General features: G+C 49.5%; 1 protein-coding gene across 3 annotated transcripts; it reads left to right on the plus strand.

Moving 5' to 3' along the window:
* Positions 1–4743: 4743 nt before the first annotated feature.
* On the plus strand, positions 4744–22639 carry GALNT15 (polypeptide N-acetylgalactosaminyltransferase 15). 3 transcript variants are annotated; one of them, XM_004588308.2, is made up of 10 exons: positions 4744–5479; positions 9485–9651; positions 11593–11797; positions 14554–14721; positions 15031–15148; positions 15854–16048; positions 16930–17061; positions 17409–17510; positions 18920–19063; positions 21872–22639. In XM_004588308.2, exons 1-10 carry the CDS (start codon positions 4959–4961, stop codon positions 22016–22018), a joined length of 1899 nt encoding a protein of 632 aa, XP_004588365.2. In that variant the 5' UTR covers positions 4744–4958; the 3' UTR covers positions 22019–22639. The 3 variants fall into 3 exon arrangements, with proteins under 3 accessions (XP_004588365.2, XP_058513160.1, XP_058513161.1); XM_058657177.1 differs by having other exon boundaries at positions 5175–5479; positions 11578–11797; XM_058657178.1 differs by lacking the exon at positions 17409–17510 and having other exon boundaries at positions 5175–5479; positions 11578–11797.
* Positions 22640–26963: the final 4324 nt, after the last annotated feature.

The raw sequence follows: 26963 nt of genomic DNA on the forward strand, positions 1-26963 counted from the left end.
ATTTAGGAGGTGGTCAACGACCCCAACTGCCCTCCCCACCAGCCTGGGTCTCCAGAATCCAAGACAGTGCCCAGAATATAACAGGGACTAACAAATGTTGGCTGAATGATCACATTTATAAGTTAGAAACTGGACAGAGAGAAGCAGGGTAACTGAGAACATGTTTTTTAAAACTACCAAGTCAGAACATTTTACTCAACTCTCCCAAGGCAGTTCCTTCCGTGGCTGACACCTCACTCTTGTTGTCTGAAATCTTCCCACTGCTTGAGCCCCAAATCTGTCATATTGTCATTTGTGCCCTGGTGGCTTTGGTTTCCCCCCTATGACTTCCTGCTCTTTCTAGAGGGATCTTCCAAAGGTAAAGAGACCTTCCACTACTCTCAAATCCCATTCTTCTGGGAGCATTGGAAACCAGCAAGAAGCACAGCGTTTCATGGGTGCAGAATCACAAGAAGCAGTTTTCCAGGAATCAACAAGTCTTTACTTTCTAATCTGCCTTGGCTTTCCCATCCTCCAGGCTATGACGTCTTTAAAAATCCCCAGATCTAAGATTCTTGCTCCTATACTAAGAACAAGACTATGTACATCATGACGGTGACCACAAGACACACAACTTTGTAATGTGTGGATTAGGAGGCTGGCCTACATTTTCTTGAGTTCCTTTTTAAAAAAATTGGTAAAGATTTATTTTATTTCTGTTGGAAAGGCAGATATAGAGAGAAGAAGAAACAGAAAGATCTTACATCCTGTGGTTCTCTCTGCAGATGACTGCAACAGCTGGAGCTAAGCTAATTGGAAGCCAGGGGCTGTTCTATTCTCTGCTTCCAGGAGTTCAACTTTTCGGTATTTTGCATTCTTTTGAGGGATGTTCTTCGCAGGGAATGGGAAGGAATGGCTGTGGGGGGTTTTCTCTCTCTCTCTCCAGCTCATTTCTCTGTTTGTCTTCTTGCCAACATAGGCCTTTTTAAGATTTGCTACTCTCAAAGTGAAGGAGAAATAAATGTACAAAGTATCACAAGAACTCTTCCTTTTCATTTGAAAGGAGAAAGAGGTAGAGAGGCATATCGATAGAGAGATCTTCCACCTACCAGGTCACTCCTCAGATGTCTGCAATAGGCAGTGCTGGGCCGAGATGAAGCCCGTAGCTGCGGGTGGGTAACCCACGTGACTAGCAGGGATCCTAGTGCGTGAGCCATCACCTGCTGTCTTCTCAGAGTGTGCATCAGCAGAAAACTGGGTCTGAAGCTGATCTGGAACTTGAACCAGGCACTCCAGTGTGGAATGTGGGCACCCCTAGCGGCAGACGCGTACCACAGGCCAAGTCACTGTAATGAACAGAGCAATATGGACTCACCGTCTGGAGGCTGCTACTTCCAATGCCAAGGGGTCTATCTGGCAAAGGTTCTTGCCATGTTATAATACAGCCAACGGCATCAAACAGAACACGGCCTGAAAGGGGTGAGCCCATCCCTGTAATAACGGTGACAGCATTGACTCATTGGTGAAGGCTGCACACTCATGAAAGGCTTAACTCCCAATAACTTCACAATTGCATTCAACTTGACATGGATTTTGAAGGGCAAAAATATTCAAACCGTAAAAGCCCCTTCTTAGGTAATACTAAATTCATCCTGAATAAGTGCTGAGGTCCTGCTGAAATGAATGACAAAAATCTCCTGAAGGTTTTAACCTGACCATTCAGTTCCATTACTAAACATCTAAAGCATACTGAAAATAATATAGGCAACATTCTGTCACATTTGCATGGGATCTTTTGTTTTAATTAATATTTTGGATCTGTTTAAGCTTAGTTTCCCAGAACTAAGCATCTTCTCGAGTTTTCCTTTTCCATAATTGTGATGTCTTGCCCTAGGTGCTTAGTGTGGAGTGTCACTTTAATTATTCGGAAAATTCACATCAAGGTTTCCATACTATTCATCTTATGTTTTAGACATCTGCACAGTTACATATGAAGTTAGTTCGTCCAATCTACATCTTGTATATTACATATTATCTATGTGCTCATCCAATCTACATCTTATATATTACATATTATCTATGTGCTCATCCAATCTACATGCTTATATATTACATATTATCTATGTGCTCATACATTATGTGCTGTAATGTGCATATGTAGGTTATTTTTCAATTTTTTCATTGCTTTGTTTTCTCCAACAAGCATACCACTACATGTCTTCTTGTGACCAGGCCATAAGTTTTCTCCCAGAAGAGGCAATGCTGGGTTGTAGATTGCCCACATATTCAACAAGGCAAGATGTTGCCAAAGAATCCTGAAAGAGTCCAGGATCCACTGTCACCAACAGCATGCGAGCATTTTATTTCTCAGCTTCTTTGACTTTGCTGGTGTTACCGGATGTTTGCGATGTTTTGTAGTGCGCATCTATACTCTCCACTCTGTTCCACCGAGGTCTCACTGATGTGCCAAGCCACATGATCATCACAGTGTTTTAAACCTGAAGTCTGACATTAACCACTGGTAAGTTTAACAGGGTCTTGTGTGATTTACTAATGCAAGTAAAAATGAATATAATTTCTTTGGGATACGATTCGCAGTTGCTCTTAATGTTTAATGCACATCTTATTTGATCCAGAAAATTTCATTTTCATGAATATGAATGAGTACATGCACACATGTGAAATTTTGTGTATATAAGGATATTTACAGCAGTGTTAGTATAAAAGCTTAAAATTGCCAACAACTAAAATGCCCAACAATAGAAAATTGAAAAAAATCAACCACTGATGAATTTATCCATTCAGTGAAACATTATGCATAAATAACACAGACAGCTAAACACTTACATAGGAAATTGTGCAGGATTTTCACCTTTCCATCTGCTTTAGGTTTAGCTTGCCCTCTTCCCTTTTTTAAAAATCCAATATCTTGCAACTTAAGTTGGTAATTAGAAATGTTTCTTCTCCTTTTATTTGTTTTTTAAAAAACATTTATTTGTTTGAAAGCGGAGTTAAAGAGAGGCAAAGACAGATGGGGGGAAAGTCAGGGAGAGAATCTTCCATCCTTTGACTCACACCCCGAGTAGTCCCCAGCAACCAGGACCCAGCCAGGCTGAAGCCAGAAGCCAGGAGCCAGGAGCCTGGAGCATGGAGCCTGGAGCCAGGAGTCTGGAGCCAGGAGCCAGGAACCAGGAACCAGGAGTCAGGAGCCAGGAACCAGGAACCAGGAGTCAGGAGCCAGGAGCATGGAGTCTGGAACCAGGAGCCAGGAGCCAGGAGTCTGGAGCCAGGAGCCTGGAGCCAGGAGCCAGGAGCTTCATCTAGGTCTCCCTTGTGAGTAACAAGATCCCCAAACACCTGGTCAAACTTGCCCTGCTTTCCTAGGCCTTTAGCAGGGGGATGCTTTGAAAGTGGAGCAGCCAGGACTCAGAGAGCCTCCGTATGGGATCTTGGTGTCACAGCTGCAGCTTTATCTGCTTTGCCGCAAGGCCAGCCCCTTTCTTTTCTTTAAATACAAGCACTGTGACATCCCATAAGTTTTGCTGTGCTGTGGCTTCCTTTCTATTCATTCCAAAGTATTTTCTTTGTTCTCATGGGATCTCTTCTTTGACTCATGTATGAATATATTTCTGAATTTTTCGTATGTAGTTTCTCAAATTTCTTTCTGCCACTGATTTATACTTGATTATGTTTTGACTGAGGAATGTATTTGTCATAATTTCAATCCTTTTATCATCATTGGGCTTTTAAATGGTATACATATGTTCTATCCTGGAGAATATTCCATATGCCCTTGAGAACAATGTGCTTTGCTGATGGATGGAGGACAGTGAGACAAGCTGTGTTTGTCCTGCATCCCGCCTACGGGTCCTGCATATACACCTATGGGTGCTGGAGCTTTGCTCAACTTACCCACCCAGGTCACGCGTATGCTGATGGATGCTGCCACCTTGTCCAGCCTGGCATGCCCCCAGCCTTGGCTCTCATGCCCACCTGTAGGAGCTGCAGCCCAGCAGAGGACTGCCCACAGTTCCCCTACTAGACCTAGTCCCAGTCCCTGACCTTGCACTTTCCAGAGGGCACTTCAGCAGCCTCATTTCCAGAAGGTCAACATCCGTGGGTCCCCAGCAAAGCACAGGGAGTCTGAGCTAGCTTGGCAGATCACCCGGGGGAGGCGGGGTGTGCACAGACAGTGCCCTGTGTCCCAGACCCAGCCTTCCTGGACTAGGGTGAATTCCCTTGACTCTTTCCTGCTTTTTCCCCCAGGGAAGGAATTCTTCCTTCCAACGCTATCCAGATCTCAGCTCCTGGGCTGTTTCTGTTGTGATCCAGTTGCAGTAGTGACGCTGCTGGGTTGTGCAGAGCCTGGGAACAGTGAGGGCATTAGGACCAGGAGCGGGGCTTGGCTTGGCTCAGGCTCGGTCTGGCACAGGGCTCTGGGCTGAGCAGAGTATGTGTGAAAGGAAATCAGGCAGTGCCTTGCCGGCTTTGCATCTGTTGATCAGAACTGACTTGAGGTGTCCAAAGAAGGACAGACGTGAGTCCTGCTCGCCTGGGATGCTACCGGTTCTGGACGTCTCCCAGCAGCCAGAGGAAAAGGAAACCACCGGACCACACACCTGAACAGAACCAAGTCATCACTGGTTTCCCAAAGAGAACAGCAGGACGAAAGGGGGGTGTGCTGCTGTGTGTGAAATCTTTGTCCGTGGGTCTTCAGGATGCCATCACAGAAACCCACTTAGAAAGAACTGGTGGGGGGGGGCGCAGATGGACTTGGGTCCTGGTTCTGGTGGCAGGTGGAAGCAGGTGCCATACATGCTGCTGACCAATGCCATGCAGAGGGGGAAAGGGGCAGAGTAAGAGACAGGTAAAAACCCTTCAGGTTGTACAAGCAACTTGGGTCGTGCTACAAGCTTGAAGCAGAGGGGCAAGCCCATGAACTTGAACATGACCTATTGCACTTGGCGAGTCCCAGCATCATGCTCCTGAGGAAGCAGTATGGGTTCAGGACCCGCCGACTACAATTCCTCCTGCTATTCCTGGTGCTGGGCTGTGTGCTGGTGATGGTGGTGATGCGGAACCCTGCCTCACACACCTCCCATCAAACTGATACTGTCCAGGCCAGCCAGCACAACCATGCTGCGGCCAGAGACCGCCTGGACTTTGGGGACTCCCAGGAGTGGGTGCTGGAGGCAGTGGGGGAGGAGTACAGCCCCATGGGGGACCTGCCAGAGTACATCTCCCTGCGGGAGGATGAGCTGCTGGTAGCCATAGCCTCGCCCAGGGCCAGAAGGGACCGGAGCTGGGGCAGAAGAAGTGGCAGCTACCAGTTCATCAAGCAGTCTCGCAGGAGGCAAGACGAGGATGCCCCAGAGAGAGACTGGGCAGCTGAAGAGGAGGACGGGCAGATGTCTGAAGCAGAAGTACCAACCTCACTTGGCCTGGACTTCAACGTGCTCCTGCAGGTGCAGAGGCCCCTACCTGAGGTGCGACACCCACTGTAAGTAAGGCCTTGGCTTTTTTTTTTCTTTGCTTGCCTGGTGTTAGGGCAGCAATGCACCCACCCTACATCTCCTCCCTGCCCCAAGGGCAGTGCCGCTGGCACCTGTTAGCAGTGCAGAGCCAGGGTCCAGGGCTCTGTATTCAACAACCCCCCACCAACCTGGCAAGGGGCTGGAAAAGTGAGGCACTCTTCCTGCTTCTTTCTCCTCCCCACTGTGGGTACAAGTCCCCTGTGCCTGTGTTGTAACAGCTTTATCCTCATCCCGCAGCAGGAGGGTGGAGCAGGTACCCACTGCAAGGCTTCATCCAATTCTAACATTGACTCCTGCATTGCTGTCCAGTGGGGATTGGTGTTGGCAAGAACTCCTCAGGTGCCACCTCTGAAGCCCTCGCTACTCTGTGGGATGGGCGCTTGTCTTGGCCTCATACCTCTTTCACAGAGAGCAAGTGGCTTGCCCACAGTCTCAGAGCTAGCAGGTGCTGAAGCAAGGAGATGAATTCAGACATTCAAGTTTGAGTATCCCCAAAGCACTCCCTCTGCTCCCTTGCTTGGTCCACCAGACCTTGGGGCATGCTCCAGGGCCTGGGGTAGCATGCAGCACTGTTTACAGCTTACCCTGGCCGGGTGTGGTGCAGGGGACAGCCCCAGGAGGCTGCAGAGCTGTGCCCAGGCAGGTGGTGGACTCGCCCTACACACCCTCACTCGGGCAAGGGAGGCTGCTAAGCTGCATCCAGGAACCGACACAGCTGCTTTGTCAGGGCTGAGCGAGGTCCCTCCCCTTTAAGTCACAGAGCGCACACAGGTTTCCTAGAAAGCAAACACATACTCCACTCCTGAAGGAAAGAGGATCTGTGTGGAGCCGCAGCTGGGAGCAGGGCAGCGTCCTCCTCCCTTCCAGCCCTTGCCCTGGCTCCTCTCAGCCTGGCCAGCCAGTCACCCATGCTCCAGAGTGTGCACGGCAGGCTCAGCACCCCAAGTTGTGCGCCCTGGCACCCTTGCTTGTCTCATCCTAATCCCAGCTCTGAGACTCTGACTGCAGGAACTCCCACCCCATTCACTGGCACCCTGGAATCTGAGCTCACAGTGCTCACTGTCAAGTAAACCGTCCAGGATATGTTTGGCTGTCCTTTGCCATGCTATGAACCCCAGAGAAGGTTGGCATTGAATCTGGGTTGTCCACCCCAGTGACCAGGGCAGCATAGAAATGATCACTGAATGAACAGACATGCACTTGTCCAACTCTTCTCACCCACTTCTTAGAACCAAAGTGAGCATCCTCACTCTACCAACAAGAAACATTACCTCCAACGAGAAGGTGTCTGACTAACATAGGGCTGTGTGTGTGTGTGTGTGACTGCGTAGCGCAAGTGTGCAGTACACAGGCACATCCATGAGTGCATGGTGTGTGTGCTTGGGCAGGGGTGTGTAGTATATGCAGTGTGGTCTGTGAGCACTGTTGCATACTGATACTGTGTATGCGTGTTTATGGTTTTCTGTGCGCTGTGTGCCTCCTGCAAATACATTTGTTTGTCAGATGTGATGTATGTAGGTATTTAGGGCATGGTGTTTAGTCATGTGTGCATGCGTGTTGGTGTTGGTGCACATGCAGGAAGTAGGTGACACAGGCATACGTCATGTACGTGGTGCACTGGGGTAACCGGCACATGCACTGTGCACATGTGTGCTGCAATGTGACATTTGCAGCACACACAGGGAGTATATGTGCCTTTGTGCACTTGCGTGCTGTGCTGGCATGTAGATTGCATGTGTCCTGTTTTGTTATGAGTGAGATGTGTGTACTGGTTCAAGTGTGTTATGCATGTAGTATGACGTACATGGGTGTGGTGCGTGTGTAATAGAAGTGTGGATTGGTTTCGCTGTATGGCGTATGTAGGTGTGCTGTCTAGACACAACTACGGTGTGCTCATCACACCACGTGTTTGTGTGTTCTTGTATGCTTACATATTTGTTGTGTGTGTCATGTGTGGTGTGATGTGTATGTGCTGTTATGTGGTGCAACTTGGGGTGCATGTTGTAACATGTGTGTTTGACGTGAACCTATATGTGTGTACACACATGGTCCTTCAGCGGATCCTTCTTCCAGCCAGATAACCAGCTCGTCTTGCAGTGCAGGCCTGACTCAAAGTTCCTGTAGTCACTAAGCCTTCACCGGAGGCGGAGGGGCGGCCCCCAGCTCCAGGTTCCCATAGCCTCCTGCTGGCTCTGTGCGGCGGTGTGCAGCGGCGGTGTGCAGTGCCCCCTGCTGTCCATTCCAGCACGTGCAGCCAAGGCAACGCTCCCAGGCGCTCTCCTGCCTGCAGGTAGTTGCTGGTCATCCTTTTCCGGAAAACCCCAGAACATCGAGGCAGCCACTACCACTCCCTTCCCTTCCCTTCCTCTCCCACCCCTTTCCAAATGCACAGAAATACAACACAGAAGAGAAAGAACATATATGAGGCATCTACTGTGTGCAGGCCCTGCACTGCACTGTTGTTTTCCCATTAGGTCTAGAACACGCAGGATCCCCACCACTTACCAACTCCTACCCAGAGCTCTCTGCAACCCAGCTCGCCTCGTTACAGGAGGGGGCAGGGCTCATCTTGGGACCAGCAGTTGATGGGTGTGCTAGCGCTGTGAGCAGCCTATACACTGCTTGTAAACCTTTGTCCCCCATGCAAACATTTATTTCACAACTATTAGAAGTAAGAAGGTGAGAGAGCTTCATATTCAATGTAAGGAGCTTAGGGGACACTGAGGACTGCTGTCCAGGAGCTAGGCTGCTAGGGCTGTGGGCTCAAAGCCAAGCTAGAAACCGCTGAATGGGGAGCTTCCGCTGACTGGGAAGGAGGAGTCGGGAGTCAGTAACCCCCAAACATCTTTAGGACATCCGGCAGAAACCTCTCTACTCCAGCCAGGCAAGCAGAGGGTGGGCGAAGGGTGAGCACTCCAGCCAGGCCATCTGGCACAAGGTGATGACTCATTCTCTTTGGAAAAGCATCCTAACACGTATTCCAAGTTCATGGGGGATTCTGGCCTTGCATAGAGAGCACGTGTCTGCACACAAATACAAGAGCCTGGCTCTTTCTGATCTTGGCATCTGGAGCTGTAAGGCCGGTGTGCGTGGAGTGGCTCCTGGGCCGGGACTAGCCCTAGCAGTCCAGGCCACACCCCTGCCCTGGGGAAGGGTATTAAGCACCCTGAGCTGGCTGATTAGGGGCTGTAAATGGCACAGTCAGGATTCAGAGCTGGGTGGGTTTGACTCCAAAGCTCCAAGTCTTTTTTTTTTTTTCTCAGAAGACGGACAGGCAAGGTCAGGGGTACGGACTCCCAGACATTTGTACCACAGACATGTGCAAGCTGGGACAGTGAAATCCTCTCCTGGTACCTGGTGGAGGCAGAAAGAAGGCAGGTCCAACACTAACGATCAAGATACACCCAGCCAGTTGAGCTCAGAGTCCCAGACTCCTCATGAAAACAGCGGGGCTAAGATCACCGAAACCAGACTCCTTACCGGATGCGCGTGCGACAAGGCGAACACAGGGCCTAGCACTGTCTGACATATTGTCAGCACTCACAGACACGCATGACAATAAAGTCCTCATGGCATTCCATGTATGCACAACCTGGGCTGCACTAGGATGCAGGGGTACACCTCTCCACAATGTCCTTGTCCTTGCGTGTTCGCAGGGCCTATAACAAAGTGCTCACAACCCCTAAGCGTCATGACACTGCCATGAGGTTGGCAGACAATGTCAGTTCTCCTCCTTCTACGCCCTGGGACAGCTGTCCTGGGAGGGAGTTGGATGAAGCAGGCGGGCCACACCTGGGAACTGAGGTATGGGACCTGCTAGGTGAACTCCTACAGGCACGATGGGGTCTCTTGAAACGGAAATTGTAAGAAAACCCAGGGAGAGAGCTGTGGAGCAGAGCCCTGTCGGAGAGGCAGGGAGAGGTGGCGTGTGTCTCCTGGGCCTTCCTTTCTCACAGATCTCTTCCCTGCAGGTGTCTGCAGCAGCACCCAGGGGACAGCCTGCCCTTGGCCAGCATCATCCTCTGCTTCCACGACGAGGACTGGGCCGCTCTGCTGAGGACTGTGCACAGCATCCTGGGCACGGCGCCCCGGGCCTTCCTGAAGGAGATCATTCTGGTGGATGACCTTAGCCAGCAAGGTAGCTGTGGGCTCGGGCCAGGTTCCACACACGTGTTGGTGGTGCAAAGGGATGGAGTTTAGGCCAAGTCTTCCACCCATGAGGTGGAGTTCCGGGTCCCGGGGAGACCCATAAGTCAGTGGGGAAGCAAGGCAGAGAAGGGGAAGCCACTAGTGAGAGCCCTGGGTGAGGGCTCAGAGGCTTCTAGAACCGTGACCAAGGCCGTTACATTCATCAGCAGTAAACCAACAGGAAACTCACTTCAAGAAGACTCTAGACTTCAACTCAGGGACTGAGGCATGCACTTGCAGCTCAGCCTCACAGCCACAGAGGAGGAGATCAGAGTGTTAGGAAGGAAGCTGAACACTTAGCACGGTTCTGGGGAAGTGGCAGAAGAGACAGCATGCATGGCTAGGGGGCTCTGTTGGCTCTGTCCAGGGTCCTGATGTCGGGAATCTGCACAGCCCCGTCACAAAAGTGGGTGGAACGAGCCAGCCAAAGGCTCTGTGAGTGAGCGTGTGGCTGGGCAATTGGCGGGACTCAGGACAGGTGCAGGACCGGCTGGGCTGGCTGGTATAAGTGCTCACACATCCCCAAGCCTGCATTGAGACAGGGTCTACCTGAGAGCACACCCGTGGTCACTCCCCACTCTTGGATCACCGGGTTCTGCTGGGCAGTGAAGGAGTTGTCTCTGGGAAAGTGCCAGCCTGCAGCACATTCAGAGCCTCCCGCAGGCTATCACAGCCAGGCTGGCAGTGGCTCCATTTACCCCTCTGTGTGCCTGCCCAGACCCAGAGCACAGACAAGCGCCATGCACACTGTCCACACTCGAGCCTCAAGGCTGCCCTGAGAGGCCGTGTTCACCAACCCAGTTTTTTGAGTTGCTGTGATGGCCTAAGGTTGCCAGGAAGTGTGAGGCTGATGGTCATGACAGTCCCATGCAACGGAGTGGAGCTGCTAGCCACACTCTAGAGCCCTCAGCTGTGTTAGATCAGAAAGCACACATGACACTCAGCTCGCGATAGGCCTGTTGTCCATTGCTTTTTGCTCTTTTTGGGGGAGAAGTAGATCAAGGGCCATGCTGGCTCCTCCTGGCATATTACCACTCACGCTCAGACGTATGACCTCCCCCACTTCCAACATTCTCTGAACCTGCCAAGCTCTTGCCACTGTCAGAAGTACCCCGCCCCCGAATCTGTTCTGGACCCCTCTTGCCAGTACAACAGGGGGAAGGGAGGAGGCGGCAGCTCTGTGATCTACCCTCTCTCTCTGCTTCCTCGGCTACTATCTCAGGTCAGGTTTCCCAAGAACAGTGCCTGATATGGGATTATTTTTGAGGAAGCCAAGCTGGAGAGTAAGGGGAGCAGAGACAAAGCAAATGAGGTGGTGGCTTCCGGGGAGACCCAGCTGTTGCCTGTACCCTGGGGACCCAGGAGACTAACCGCCACTGGAACCTGGGGCCAGGGTTCTCACACTCAAAGGCACAGCTTCAGAAAGAGTCTGATGGAAGTCAGCAGGGCACCCCACAACATCGGGGACATGCAAGTTGGTGGAAGGGACTTCAGGACATCAGAAAAGGGCCCCAGCTCCCTCTGCTAGGACTTCCCCATCTGGGGCTGGGCTCCCAGGAGCCAGGTTTGAGATGGGGGATCTGCATGCATGTGACATTTTGAAGGTGAGCACTCATTTAAGAGGTTCTCAACAGGCCCTCTTCTTTCCCAAATTTTAGGGCACCCTCCCTTCCTGGAGAAAATCGTGACCTGTCCCAAACTAAAGACACATTGGTCACCATAGTAACAATCCCACTGTGATAAGATCCTTGAATCTCAGGATCTTTTTGTGCTTACAAGGGTCCACAAAGAAAACAGAGACTGGGCATAGCGATGGCCACTCCCAGCTACCTGTTGCAGCCTCTGTGACATCTCCCGCTCTGCCCACTGACCACAGCCCTGCCGATTCCAGGACAGCTCAAGTCTGCCCTCAGTGAACACGTGGCCAGGCTGGAGGGCGTGAAACTGCTCAGGAGCAACAAGAGGCTGGGCCCCGTCGGGGCCCGAATGCTGGGGGCTGCTAGGGCCACGGGGGACGTGCTGGTCTTCATGGACGCCCACTGCGAGTGCCACCCCGGCTGGTTGGAGCCCCTCCTCAGCAGAATAGCCAGTGACAGGTAATCCCCCAACCTCACTTCCCTTGGGGGCTGCAGCGTGTGTGGGGGGTGTGGGAATAATGCCCAGCCCCCACCCCTCCCAGGGCATTTGTGCATTGCAGGAGGAATTCACCACTGGGGAAAGAGTTGCTCCTGTGCAGTTCCAGGAGTTAGAGTTGGAAGGGAACCTGAAGATCTTCTGGTCCACATGTCTTGTTTTATAAAGGAACAAGCCAGAACATACTTTCTGTTAAGTTATACATACTTAAAATCCTACTAAGTTGCATGGGAAGGGTCACATCATATCATAGTTATCCTTGCCTTTGATCACAATTTGACACCTTAATTTTTAAAAATTTGATTATTTATGTATCAGGAGAGAGAGAAAGAGAGAGAGAGAGAGGCCTCATCCACTGGCCTCATTCCCCAAATGCCCACTGTGACCAGAGCTGGATGGAGGCTAGAGCCAAGAGTCAGGGAATCAGCCCAGGTCTCCCACATGAGTGGCTGGCCATCATCTGTCACCTCACAGGGTCTGTGTTAGGAGGAGGAAGGAGGTTAGACTCAGATGCCACAACTGAGACTTGAATGCAGTACTCCCATACGGGACAACAGTATCTTCACTCCCAGTTTTAATTAAGACTATATCATAACCTGGACAGGGAACTGGAAATCTCTAAACTACTTAGGTCATAGATTACACATCTGTCAAATGTAAGCATTTGATTCTGTGATCAAAGTCTCACCACCAGCTAGCAAACCTTGCTCTTCCAGTTTGTAGAGGGGTTCTTCAAAAATCTCACTGAAAAAAGAGTTAAAGGAAATGCTTATTTTTTTTATACAAGAAGATGGAAATCCACACATAGTATTTTCCTAATACCCAATTTCCATAAACTTTGTGAAATGCCCTTCCGCCTGGAGTCTCTGATTTTCCCATCAAAGCTGACGCACAGAGGTGAGGCTGGAGAAGGCCCGTCCTCCTCTCAGCCAGACACCTGCACACGTTTGCCCTGCTTCCCTGACCTTGCCGACCACTTTCCCACTTACTTGTTCAACTCAAACAGTTCCCACTCATGCCTGACTAACCATTACTCTCAACCTCAATATCCCAGCCAGGAAAACTAAAACCTGAAGATGACCCCATCGGGATTATTTTAGGGGTACCCCCTGGGGCTGAAGGAGACTTGTCACACAGAAGGATCTCCGCAGACGGTGGCGTTTTGATCAAGTAGGGTTGATTTTAGAGCCAAACTGTGTGATCTCAATTTTCACTCTCCAACCCATGGCCAACGCTCACTGTCTCAGCTGAAGCTGAATATAATCAGCTAGAAGTCAAGTACCATATAATCAGCTAGAAGTCAAGTCCTGCACCATATTGGCATCCTGTTTGATGGAAGAGGTTTTAGGAAGCACAAAGTGTAGTCTCATGATTAGATTCTAATAAAATAAAGAACTCCAGTGAAGCCAAGGTAAATTCCTTTTGCCCAGTCCTGTAACATAGACTACTGTCTCCTCTAGGCTCACAGCCCGTAACAGATGGAGAAAAGCATGAACTCGGCTCCAGAATCAATCAGGGCAAAGAGGCACACAAACCTGGCCAGGCTGCCAGCTTGATTCAGTCCCACGCAAAGGGCTCTGAGCCTGCATCACCAAAGCAGTACGAAGTTGCTCTCACCATTCCTCTGGTTACCCCCAAACTGGAATCCCAGGTGTGGGGGCTGCTTCAAGAAATCAGGGTTTCTCTCATGCTGGGAAGGCACAAAGACCCCGGGATCCCCTGCACCCTGCCGAGCAGACATCTAGGAGCCCAGTAATCAGCAACTTCCATGTGGCTTCCTTGTTTTGTTAGAAGTGAATTCTAAGAACACTAGACACATTATCAGAGCTAAACACAGTACTGCAGGGGCTGTGTTTTAATCACCCCCTTTCTCTTTAGTTACTGGGCTGCAGCTCTAGTTAGGCAACCACTGAGACTCACGGAAACAAAAGCAAGCAGAAACCCTCACTTCACTCGCTGACGTCGGCTCTTCCTCTCTAACCAGCATGGACTCAAGGAGGTTTCTGATAAATTTCGAGGGAGCGAGTCCAAACAGAGGCAGAAGATTTCAGAAAGAGAAAAGGGGCATTGGGAGCCATGGGGTAACCCTCACTGGAAGTGAGCTGTAGGCATGAGCTCCCAGAGAGAACACAAGGAATGACATGCTGAATGGTAGAATTCTCACTTGCCGATACAAAGGGACACTATCCTTTGCCTTGGAAACTACAGCTGCCACAGCTGTGGGGATCTGATCGCAGAGGTGCTTAAAACAAGATTCCCTCCTCAGGGTCTGGCAGGTTGGCCTAATGGCGAAAGTCCTAACCTTGCATGTGTAAGCATCCCATATGGGTGCCAGTTCATGTCCCAGCTGTTCCACTTAACTTCCTGCTCCCTGCTTTTGGCTGGGGAAAGCTGTAGAGGATGGCACAAAGTCTTGGGACCCTGCATGGGAAGCCCAGAAGAAGCTCCTGGCTCTTTGGATTGGCTTTGGATTGGTTCATCGTAACATGCAATCAATATAAAAACTACTGAGCTTTCTTAACACCTTTTTTGTTTGTCTCCTCTATACAGTATGTGTTTTATACTTAAGCCACTTCTCAATCTGGACAAATCACTGTTGAGATCTCTCTAGGCACAAGGAGTTGGAGGTTGCCATACTGGGAAGCCACAATAATCATGTGTCCATCCCCCAGCCAGTAATGGGTTTGTATTCCTTGTTTGATTCCACAATTCTTTCCAGGAGCCGTGTGGTGTCTCCTGTTATAGATTCGGTTGACTGGAAGACTCTGCAGTATCAGCCCTCCAAGGAGCTGCAGCGTGGGGTGTTGGACTGGAAGCTGGATTTCCACTGGGAGCCTTTGCCAGAGCATGAGAAGAAAGCCCTCCAGTCCCCCATCAGCCCTATCAGGTGAGTCCCAGGATGCAGCCCATTTAAATCACTGTCTCCTTCCTAAGCACCACTCCAGGGGCCCTCAAGCCTGAGGGTAGGGAAAGCTCCAGGTGATCCCTGGACCCTGTGGGCAGAGTATAAAGTTCTGGGCAGCCATCATGCTTTCCTCTTAGAGTACCTCACTGCTTTGCTCCAGGTTCATGATGGAAAGCCTAGTAGTCCATCAGCCCAGAGCCCACCGAAGCCCCTTGCAGCTCCTAATGAAGGCCCCACCCCAGCCTCACCAGCTAAGCTGCCATCCCTTGCCATCCTCCTCTCTCTGTTCAGGAGCCCTGTGGTACCCAGAGAGGTGGTGGCTGTGGACAGACGCTACTTCCAAAACACAGGCGTATATGAGACTGTCACGTCACCTAGGGGTGGTGAAAACCTCGAACTGTCTTTCAAGGTATGTCCCAGACCCAGGGAAGCCACAGGGGAGGTCATTGGTGAGGCTGTGGGACAGTTAGGAAGTCCTTGCCATGTTGTGGCTCCACCTGCCTCTCTCCTTCCCTTTCTCACCCCGTGTGAACCCTACCTTGAGCCAAAACCAGCCTCTCCCATGAATTTACCTGCCAAAACCTGCTGGCAGGAAAGGCCTCCTAACAGTCATCCACCTCGGTGCACAGATTTCAAACATTCTTGTCCAGTCTCCATCTATAGCACCCTTCATGTCTCGGTCATTTTTTTTTTTCATAGTGCCCACAGGTCAAAACAAGTTCTCAACAGCTCTGTGTAGAGAGTAGCTTGGTCCAGGCAACTTAGTGAGCACTCACCTAATAATTGATAACCTGTTGGGCATCAGAATGGACCACCATAGGCTGCCGGGGACACCTTTATCACTAAGGGAACTTCGAGGAGAGCAGGGTAGCAGATCAGAGCAGGTGTTGTAAGCACAGCACATCTGGTCACCCCTTTGATTCCAAACTGGAGCAGTGCCCCAGGTTTCCTACTGGCCCCTCCACTGTCCAGAAGGGCCAGACCTGGACACCCAGAGCACTTTGATCTTGACTGTTCCGTGGGTGTGGCCAACCCCTCACGGCAGGATCCCTTTCCTGGCATCGCCTTGCTGGAGGTGGACTGCAGGGCAGTTTCTCTCCCCATCTCGTGGCAGGCCTGGCTCTGTGGTGGCTCGGTTGAGATCCTTCCCTGCTCCCGCGTGGGCCATGTCTACCAAGACTGGGAGGCCCACTCCCTGGTTGACCAGGAGGCCATGCTGCGAAGCAAGGTCTGCCTCGCTGAGACCTGGCTGGGGTCTTTCAAAGATACCTTCTACAGGCACAGTCCGGAGGCCTTCTCCCTGAGCCAGGTAAGGAGGCAGTCAGGAGGGGTGGTGTGGACACTGGGCCCAGCAAAGCTGAGTTTCTGGCTTGAGCTTCCTGTAAGCTGAAAACTGTCAAGTGGCACCTCTACCGGGCAGGACTGTTACTGCTTCTCTTAGCCTCTCCCCCACCCTAGATCTCACAGTTGGCCTTGGCTAGGAGCTCCATGATGGCAATGGGGTGACATCCCTGGGGTGCAATTCCTTACCATGGGACTGAAGAGCAAGGTCTCCTGGGATCCCTGAGCAAAGTGCTCCAGGCCAGAAAATGATCCCAGCCATGAAATACAAAAAAAAAAAAAATACAGAAAAATAAACATTTGACTTATTACAAGTAGTGCGTCATCCCTGGGCCAACTGCCTTTTGGCTCAGGTCTTGTGGAGTAACATGGAGGTGCTGGGTTACTTGGCCCCCCAGTGCCCAGTTTCCCTGGTGACACCATCTTGGCCACCCCCGTGATACTCACGGCAAGTTTGCACCACACCCAACTAGGGGCATCAGCTCGGTTTCTTCTGTTCCATATTAAAGTCATCCTAGCACAAATGTGGTATCCGTAGATTCAGGACCCAGGGTTTTGTGGGAAAGTAGTGAGATCATCTGACAGTCTTATTATTTTTTTTTTAATTCTTTATTTTTCATGATACAGTTCCATAGGCTCAGGGATTTCTCCTTCCAGCCTCCCCATTTGCTACTCCTCCACCATTCCCTTGTCTCTTCCAAGCCCTCCTTTCTCCAGCTGCCGGCAGCCCTGGGAGTTTCAGTCTTGGCAACTCAGTCCTGATCCCTCTTAGCCTCCTCCTCAAGGACTCCAGGTTAACACGAGCTTGCTCTTAGTGCCCGAGGCCTTCTCCCCCGCCCCCTACCCCAGGCTGAGAAACCCCTCTGCCCGGAGCACTTACAGCTGCAAAGGCGACTGGGCTGTCGGACGTTCCACTGGTTCCTGGCCAACATCTATCCCGAGCTGTATCCATTGGGACCCAGGCCCAGGTTCTCCGGAAAGGTAAGGCACGGTCCAGGAAGAGGGGGACGAAGGAAGGGGCACAAAAGCTTCCCAAAGCAAGAACTACATGTACAATGCACTTCCCTGACCCTGGCCAATGGCCTCAGGCTCAGCAGGACCTCAAAGGTCTTAATGGCTTTTGGGCACCTCAGTGCCACAAGAGGAAGGAGGTTGGGTTTTCTAATAGTCCACTCACCTGGGCAGGTGGGGCCTGTGTCCTTCAAGAGGCCTGAGTGACTCACCTTGAGCCCCATTTCAGAAAAGAAGGCGGGAGGAGAAGAGGAGGAGTCCCAAGGTGTTGCTTCAGTGGTCATGGGATTCACAGCCTTGTTCACGCCTATTTTCAGCTCCACAACACTGGCCTCAGCTTCTGTGCAGACTGCCTGGCAGAGGGGGACATCGTGGGCTGTCCCATGGTGCTGGCGCCCTGCAGTGACAGCCGGCAGCAGGTGGGTGGTCAGGCTTTTCAGTATGGATAAGAACCCCAGAAAGACTTCAGGTGGCTTACATTGTTCTGTCAGCAGAGGAGGGTGCGAGGGGGTCCGTCTAGATTCCTAGACATCCTGTGCCCTCCAATAACTGAACCAAGTCAAGCTTCAAGTCGCTAGCCCCAGTATTGCCAATGACACTTCCAGGAGGCACATGGGACTCAAGCATCCCAGGAAAGAGGAAGGTGGTAATTGAGTCAGGGGAAGAGGAAGGATACCGCAGGGTTGTTCCAGCAGCATGGGGGCCCTTGAGCACCAGACAGATCTCTGTAGAGCTTAGGGTATTTCTCCTCCTCACAACATTTTTCTATGAGACTCGCTATCCAGAGTGGCAGAAAGCTTCTAGCAGTGCTGCCACCTGCGTAGCTAACCTGCAGTGTTGGTCTGTCACCCAGTAGCTTCCCATTCAGGCTGTGATAGGGGCCTTTGTGTTAAGCCAACAGATCCCAAAGGCCTAGAACAAAAACAAAGATATTACTAGATGCATTGAGTGAGGCCCAGAGTCTGGGCCAGAGGATGGGATACCTCTTGGAGGGTCTGGAGTCCCCCTACCCCTCAGAGAGGGCTAGCCAAGGCCATGCTTGGAACTGAGGCCAGCTTTGCCATGCAGGGATCATGCCTGGGCCTGAGGATGCATAGGGAAGGTGAGGACCTTTGCCAGCCTCCCGGAGCACACCAGGAGGCAAACCCACACACATCTGGAATAGATGTATACAGAGATGAGGAGGGAATCCTAGGGCAGGGAGGAAATCATCCAAACTTACCCTGTTAAGAGAGAAAAGAGCAAGGAGGCCAGCACCCAGTGACGTTAGGAGCTAGACAGGTTGAAAGCGCTCTCTTAAGGCTCCTAGAACAGGATCTGCTGGGTAGAAACCAAGGTGCTGCTTTTTCCCGCTTGCTTTAACTGAGTGAATAAGAAAGAAAGGAAAATCAAAGGTTAACTGAAAATAAAGCCACAGGGTGTGGTCCTGCCTTTCTATTAGATGTGAGTGGGTGATTCTGTCAAGTTCAGTGGCCCGGGCTGTGGGCTGAACACAGGACCCAGCTCATCCCAGGGCCTGGTCCTGTCCCTGCCAGAAAGCAATCACTCTGGGACTTCAGAATGGTCCCACACCCACCTGCCTTTCCTATAGCTCTCCCCAAATACACAGCATCCTCCTCGGGCTCATGAAGGACACAGTAAACACACAGCAGAGTGCACAACTAGAAGGCAGGGACCGCGGAGGCCAGGGCCAGCCTAGCTGCAGGGCTGTGACCTTGCAGACCCCACAGAACGTAGCAATTCAGCCTGGGAAGTTCTCCTGGCCTTGGGGTGGAGGGTGGGGAGGGAGGTCTTTCTTGCTGCACTAACAGTCGTTCTCTCCATCCAGCACTGGGAGCACACAGGCGGAAAGGAGATCCACCTGCACAGCCCGTGGCACCTGTGCCTGGGTGTCAGGCGAGAGCAGGTGGTCCTGCAGAACTGCACCGGGGAAGGCCCTGCCGTCCATCAGCAACACTGGGACTTGCAGGAGGTGAGCGAGGTGGTTAGGGATGAATCAGTAGTGCTGCTGACCTCAAAGAACTCCTGGCCCCAGAGCATCCTGGGCTCTCCCCAGGGGCCCAGGCCTCAGCATACCGACCTGGCCCTCAGAGGTTAAACTTCATGGCTGGAGAGAACAAAGTTGGGCTCACAGCAGCCCACAAGATCCTGACTTGTCATATTTATGTATAGCTCTGGCCTTGATTGTGGTAGAAGGCAGAGTGAGCCCTCTTTTAACGTTTGTTTGCTCAAATGGAACACAGCCCAGGAGCAGTCAACCAACCAGCTGATGGTGTGATTTGAAGAGTATTGCAAAATCTTCCCCCATGCCCCTCCTACCAAAAAGAAAACCCAAAAACAAACAAACAAAAAACCACCTAGAGCTCGCTGTTAACGAGTGGGTCTTTCTTTGTCATACTGCACATTCCTCAGCATTTCACCCTTTTAGGGACATTTTGGGCTCCTACTGCCCCAGGAAGAGAATCCCTAGGTGCTTTCCAGAGGTCAGTGACTAACAAGGAGGTGCAGCAGGATGCAAGCCCACAGTGGGGGTGAGGATCCCCAATGCAGGGCTGGCCTGGGAAGGCAAGGGTGTCATCTCCACCGCCAGTCCTCTCTGGAAGGAGTCTGGGTGCTGGGACACACGAATGAACACATGTTTAAAATGTCTGTTCAACTTCTGCTAGGTAGTAGAGAGAGTAAAATAAACCAGTGGAACTGTGTGTGTAGATCCTGTCCGAGCACAGGAAGGAAATTATACTCATGGACACTTTCAGTTGAACTCTGTGAACTCCTTGGGTCACGGTCAGCCCCTTTGTGCATAACCATAAAGGATCATCCTAAGCAAGTCCTTGAATAATATACATCTTAGAAAAAGTATTTTAAAAATAAATGCTAGTAAGGCATGCCCAGCATACTTTAGGCATCTTAACAAGATTTTAAAGGGCATTGTCATTTAACAGAAAAAAGCAACTGGGGTCCTGCTTATAGTGGCACTGCCCACAGTGGCCAGAAATGGGGTAAATGCAAGTACTCAGGGATGGATGAGTAGACAACAACTGTTGACATACACACACCATGAAATATTCTTTAGCCTTAAAAAAAATCCTGTGTCATGCTACAAAATAGGTGAATCCTAAGGACATGGTGTTAAGTGAAACCAGCACCCCCCACACACACAAAATACAACCATCCTAGGTTGAAGGCCTGGAAACAAAGTAGGATGAGGATTTCCAGTGGTGGGAGGGGGTGGCAGGAGAAAGGAAAGCTTCAGAGGTTCAATGTTACGATAAGTACCAAAGATCTCAGAGAATGGGTTGGTTTAGCAATACTAAACATTACACTTCCAAATGGATAGGCTGGTGACGTTTGTTCTACATTGTAGCACACTTTAAGAAAAAAGAAGGGAAGAACTAACTTAAATTGCAATATGGATGAGCCTTGAAAACACGCCAAGTGAAACCACAGTTATAAGATAGCAGCATATTCTGTAATTGCATGTCTACGTAATACCCACGATAGGCACACCCCTAGGACACAGAGGGTGATGTCCAGTGGTGAGTGGAGTGGGGAATAAGCACAAATGGGAAAGAGGTTTCTTTTTACAGTAAAGAAAATGGTGGCACAACTTTGTGACTATACTGCAGACTGCCTATAAGGTCATGGTATATCTCAAAAATAAGTGGCTGTTTTCAACACTGTTCATTAGTTGAACTTCTCATGACTTTTCATAAATCAATGCTGATGTGTGGTATAGCAGGTAAAGCTGCAACCTGCAACACTTGCATCTCATATGGACACCAGTTCAAGTTCCAGCTGTACCACTTCCGATACAGCTCCCTATCAACAGCTTGAGGAAGCAGCTCAGACCCCTGCCACCCATATAAGAGATGTGGAGGAAGCTTCTGAGCTTCTGGCTCCTGGCTTTGGCCTTCAGGGGAATGGACCAGCAGGTAAAGATCTCTCTCTCTAATTTCAAGAAACAATTTTCTTCTGAAAAGTGGGGTCATTAGATTCAATATCCAGCTTTGATTTTGGGCAGAGAACAACCATAGTTTTTCCAGATAGAGTTGAGGGCTTCAGTGCAGCCTTATGTGTGTTGATCTCTGCTATGACCCGATGGCAAGAGCCCTAAGTTGCAGGAGCCTAGGGCTGCTGAGAATGTTTTAAAGGATTTGTTTATTTGAAAATCAAGAGATAGGGGGAAAGCAGGAGAGTGAGAGAGAGATGTTTTCATCTGCTGGTTCATTTCCTTAGATGACTGCAATGGCTGAAGCCAGGAGCTTCATCTGAGTCTCCCACTTGGACAGCAGGGGCCCAAGTACTTGGGCCAACTTCGTGCTTTCCTCAAACCACTAGCATGGTGCTGGATGAAATCAGGAGCACCCAAGACTCAAACCAGTGCCCACAAGGGATGCCAGCAACACAGTCAGGTTTACATACTACGCCTTGATGTCAACTCTGATTAAATCTTTCAAAAACATACATTTACAAATGGTAACAATCATGTCACAAATATAGTAGTAAGTCTCAACATACTATATTTCTTGGAATTTTACTGTCTGAAATATTCTAGAAATGGCATAATTACACAACTATTGGTAAAGAAAATTGGATTAATTATGCCCTCCAAATTTTAGAACTACCTAAATTGTATTTGATATTAACCAAAATACTATGATTTCTTCCCAGGTACCACCTCAATAATTCTGTTAGCTATCAGCACAGATCTCAGACGGCATTCCTCGTTAACTAATGATGAGGGACTGGTTTAATTTTCTTTTTCCTTTATTCTTTTCAGAATGGGATGATTGTCCACGTTCTTTCTGGGAAATGCCTGGAAGCTGTGATGCAAGGAGACCACAAAGATCTGCGCTTGCGCCTCTGTGATGGCAAAGCCAGCCAGCTGTGGCGGTTTGACCAAGCCAGTGCTGTAGATGAACGGTGAATGCCAATGCCAAAGCAGAAGTTGGGCTGCCAGGGGTCAACCCCCAGGGAACTAAAAGGGCATGCGTGTTTCAGAAAGTCAATCCTTTTCTGCTTGTGCTCCTAGGGATAGAAGAAAATCCCATCAAAGGATGTAGGGAATCTCTCCTTCTCATAAATGATTTCGTTGATTGCTTGGTGTTTTCAAAGAAGGTTAAAAATGAATTCATCATCATCATCACTGGGAGATGGTCATTACTGACATGGAAGATTCTTTTCCCACTGAGTGCCCAGCAACTGCTTGAATTTCTGAGTAGCCAACAATCCTGCACACTCTTGGGCAGCACCTGCAGGATACATCAGTCCAATGAATTTTCTTAGTCTTCGCAGTCTTATCTTGGATTATCTGTGGCCAACCATGAAAACTAAAGAGGGCCTGCCGTGGTAGCCTGGAAGCTAAAGTCCTCACCTTGCACACGTTGGGATCCCATATGGACACCAGTTCATATCCCAGCTGCTTTACTTCCCACCCAGCTCCCTGCCTGTGGCCTGGAAAAGCAGTGGAGAATGGCCCAAAGCCTTGGGACCCTGCACCCATGTGGAAGACCTGGAAGAGGCTCCTGGCTCCTTACTTCGGATTGGCGCAGCTATGGCCATTGTGGCCACTTGGGGAGGGAGCCAGCAGATGGAAGATTTTTCTCTCTTTATCTCCTCTCTGTAAATCTGCCTTTCCAATAAAAATAAAAGAACATTAAAAAAAAAAAAAAGAAGAAGAAAATTAAAGAAGGAAGAGGACGTAACAGGCCCCGCATTGCAAGGACTCTGGATGAGTGTTATTGCCACAGATTCATGTTCCACGGCACTGAGCTATAGGTCAGAAAGGAAGCGGGGCGAGCAGAGGAGTGGAGTGGAGAGAGGAGGGAAGAGAGCCTCCACCCAATTCTCCAGTTCCACCTAACAGCTGAGAAGACCCTTACTTTACTGTTCATGCAAATTTACCCAAACATTCTACCTCCATTCACCCGCCCTGGCCCTCCTCCAGCTTGGTTCAGCATAGCCACACTCCCTCGCCACTGTCTTCTCTTGAGTGTCAGTACAGACCAAGCATGCCCATTAATCAAGGTGTTCCCATGGGCCTTTTGTAACACCTTGATTGGCTATCCTCCCCTTGGAGAGTAAATCTACGGACAGAAGATCTTTCTCTCTGTCTCCCCTTCTCTCTGTAAATCTACCTTTCCAGTAAAAATAAATAAATCTTAAAAAAAAAATAAAAAAACAGGTGTTTCCAGGTAAAAAAGCTCTCCTCATGCCCTATCCAGAAGGGTAGCATTGACTTGATCAGAAATGGCAACCTTTGCTGCAAAGGAACAGGCTTCCCTGGGCGGAGAAAGCCAGCGCCTGAGCTGAAATTCTTTGGGGAGGAAGCAGTATGGAAAGCTTCTCAGATGGGACTTGAGTTCGGTCATTTGGGGAAGGGTTAAGAAGGAGGCCAGCTAACGCACCTGGGAAGGCAGAGGAAGATGGCCCAAGCACACGGGAGATCAGGTGGAACTGGGGCTGCAGCCTGGCTCTGCTCCCACCCCCAGCTTCCTGCAAATGCTCCAGTACCTGGATGTTTGTGGTTCCAGCTATTAGGGTCATCTGGGGAGTAAGCCAGCAGATGGAAGATATCTGTCAGTCTGTCTTTCAAATAAGCAAATCAATTTTTTCTAAAATTGTTAGTTTGCTTCAATAGAATTTAAGCACTGTTCACTCAGAGATCTCAGGATTGTGTTTAAGTTCTGGGGCTCTCCAGCGAACGCGTCCTTCAAATCTGTTGGTAGGAGCGGGGGCTCTTGCATGCCTATTTTACGCATTTGGTGGAGCTAGCGGATAATATTTTTTATCTATGATTCTATTTTTATATGTCTTTGTTTTAAGCTCTTAACAAGGAATAATTTCTAAAATGGTTTCTTAGTCCAATATGTAATCACGAGCAATTTGCTCGTGATTGGTAGGAAGCAGAGAATGGTAGGCATCAGCGAGCAGAGTTAAAGAATTTCTAACTACTTACACCTGCAAGAGCTGTCGCTTTCCGAAGGTGTGTAATTAGCAGTCCAAGTGTGCTGGAAAATCTGATTGTCTATTTAAATAGGGGACGCAGCCCAGAGGCAGCCCACACTGGGGCTCCCCTGCTGTGCCCATTAGCCCAGCCAGGGCTCTCCTGGTCGCTTGCTAAACTGATAGCAGGCCAGAATGCAAAATGTGCAGCCAACTGAGCCTGCACGCAGTTTCATATGCAAAACAGGTGTGTCATTTAGACACTGGGGTCCTTTTTACTTTGTGATTTTTGAATTTTCCTGCTTTTCTAACCCAGTGGGGTTTTTTTTTTTTGGCCCCAGTTGTACATTAGAAACACAAGGGGGCACTTTCTGAAAATTTTCATGCCCAACTTGCATTCAGACCAATTAAGTTAGACTCTCTGGACGCCTAGAGTTTCAGGCTCTGGGCCAGACCTTCCTGTCGCAGCCGTGTGGGGAGTAAACCAGCAAGGCAACATTTCTCTGTCCTTGTTATTCCACCACTCAAATAAAAACAGGAGTGCTGGACCCTATCCCACAATCTGTAAGATGGGGGACTAGGCTGTTCAAAATTTTGAACTTCCGTTATATTTACTCTGAGAAGGTTGCTAATACTCTAAACGGTCAGACTTCATCTGGAGCTTGACTACTTAGCCATAAGCCTGTGTGCGTGCGCGCATGTTCCTATTAGAGGCATTAGCTTCTTCATTTTTATGAAGAGGGTTCAGTTGTCAACCTCACGTCTCAAGGAATCAGACTCAAGCCTGCTCTCTACTCCTCAAAAGGCACTTGTGCAAGCTACTTGATAACCTGGTTCATTTTCTCCTAGGTTCTAACCAGACTGTATCTTGTTTATCCCATGGAAACTCCATGACAGCAGAAACTGCGTCTCCTTTGCCTGGGTACTTCACCAACACCTCAATTAGTGGAGTTCATGCGGCACCTATGAAAGAATACCACGGTCTAGGCCTCACAGACCAAGACGCGGAGATCCTAACCCTAACTCGTCTAGGACAATAACGGAAGAATTGAGTCAAGTTTTGTCCAGATCAGAGATGGGCTTTTAAGTCACAATTCACTGGTCTTAAATAAAAACCAACCCTTTTTCCAGCAATAGACTGAATCACTCATCTAAGAATACCAATTAACTTTGCCTTACTACCACTTAATTCAAACCCAATCTTTCCCAAATTTTAATTAAAACCCAAAGTCCAAATTCAATGACCAAACTATAAAAACAGTGGCACTTTCTTTCCCATTTCAGGAAGTCTTCTCTCCTTACCAGACACTGCATAATGCCCCAAAGCCAGGTTAAAAACAATTCCCTAATACAGTTACACCCAAAACCTAAAACACAAAATGCTGGATTTAGGGGTGGGTGGTGTCACCACAGGTGCCCCTCAGAATGCTGCTGATCCAGCAACCTGCTAATGCATCTAGGAAGCTAGATCAAGTACCAATCCAGTTCTGCCACCCCTTGGGAGACTGAGATGGAGTTCCAGGCTCCTGGTGTCAGCCTTGTGCAGTCCCAGCTTTGACAGGCATTTGGAGGAATGAACCAACAGATGAAAACCCTTTGTATTTCTATCTGTCTTCCATTTTTTTTTTCAATATTGATATTCAGGGAAAGAGAAATCACACGAAAGCAAATGCATTTGAATTATCTGACTTTATTTCATAGGCCAATATAATTTATTCTGATAAGAAATTAACACAACGTACAATTATGATGTGGGTTGGGTGTCTTCCAAGAAAAATGCTTTTCAATGCGTACACAGAATTGTACATAAAATCCTTTACATTCTCAAGTCTATAAATTTACACTGAAAAGTGTGGTAATACCAATTTTCTGAATAATGGAGTTCCTTTTTCTGTTAATTCATGATTTAGTAGTTTTAAAAGGTCTCAATTGCCATTTTAGTTTCTGCAAGCTACCAAGCCTGAAACAAGAGAACTGACCACCGGGCAATCACCCGGTCCAGTCGCACACGACTTCTCAGCGGTGCTCCAGAACTGTTGAGCTAAGCCAGCACAGGCATGGGCGTGCACACGCGCACGCACACACACACGAGAACCCCAGCCACACTAGAATGTAGCCTTCTGCTTCACACAGGAGTAATTCCTGAGGTGTACAGTGTTCCAGCTGCGTCAGAAATGAGGCCATTCCAACTACTGCACTGGGCTCGCATTATCAGTGCTGTCCCTCTCCTCCCGGGATGAGTGGACGAGGGCACTTCTCCTGTCCCTACATGTTCATAAGCACTGTAAGCAAGGGCGAATGCTCTTTGAAATTCATCAGCAGAAGCAACATCATGTTAACAGTGCCTACAAAATCACCAAGGTGAGCACAACACAGTTTATGTCTCTTGGCAGATCACTCCCACCACAGAAGACACATACCCGGCTCTGCTCATCCGAGCGGTCACTTTCAGTATGCAAAGCAGTGTAGGTTACTTCCGGGGCATCAATGTCCTGAAGATAATGCACTCTCTCACCACACCAAGAACACGCCACACAATAGGACAAACACGGTGCACAATTTCCAGCACCTGAGTAACTCTCAGCCTAATGGCCACACACAGCCACACTGCTGCCAAGTGCGAGCTGGCCACTCCCATGAGTGTGCGCCGTGCATCTGCCAACCAGTAACACAGTACTCACTTTCCAGCAAACTGTTCTAGTTGCAGGAACCACTTCCAAAACGACCTGCCAGAGCTTTCCAAAAACTTCTATTCACACAGCAAAGTTCACTATCAAGGGAATTTTCAAATTTCCTTCTAAGTGGTTCTACTTTCTTGTTACTCTCAGAGCTACAGCAAAGATGAGACTGACTGCTCATCTTTCCAGAGTTCTTTTCCTCCCGCAGCATGTCCCCGCAGCCGTGCGTGTTGTACGGGCCAGCGAGAT

Source organism: Ochotona princeps, chromosome 30, assembly GCF_030435755.1.
Source record: "Ochotona princeps isolate mOchPri1 chromosome 30, mOchPri1.hap1, whole genome shotgun sequence".
Taxonomy (NCBI): domain Eukaryota; kingdom Metazoa; phylum Chordata; class Mammalia; order Lagomorpha; family Ochotonidae; genus Ochotona; species Ochotona princeps.

What these genes read in the sequence shown, in the direction of transcription:
- GALNT15 (XM_004588308.2), top strand. Translation starts at nt 4,959, where the DNA reads ATGCTCCTGAGGAAGCAGTATGGGTTCAGGACCCGCCGACTACAATTC. An exon ending in CCTGAGGTGCGACACCCACT is followed by an intron (nt 5,480 to 9,484) that starts GTAAGTAAGGCC and finishes TCTTCCCTGCAG; the next exon opens with GTGTCTGCAGCAGCACCCAG. An exon ending in AGGCCTTCTCCCTGAGCCAG is followed by an intron (nt 16,049 to 16,929) that starts GTAAGGAGGCAG and finishes CCCCTACCCCAG; the next exon opens with GCTGAGAAACCCCTCTGCCC.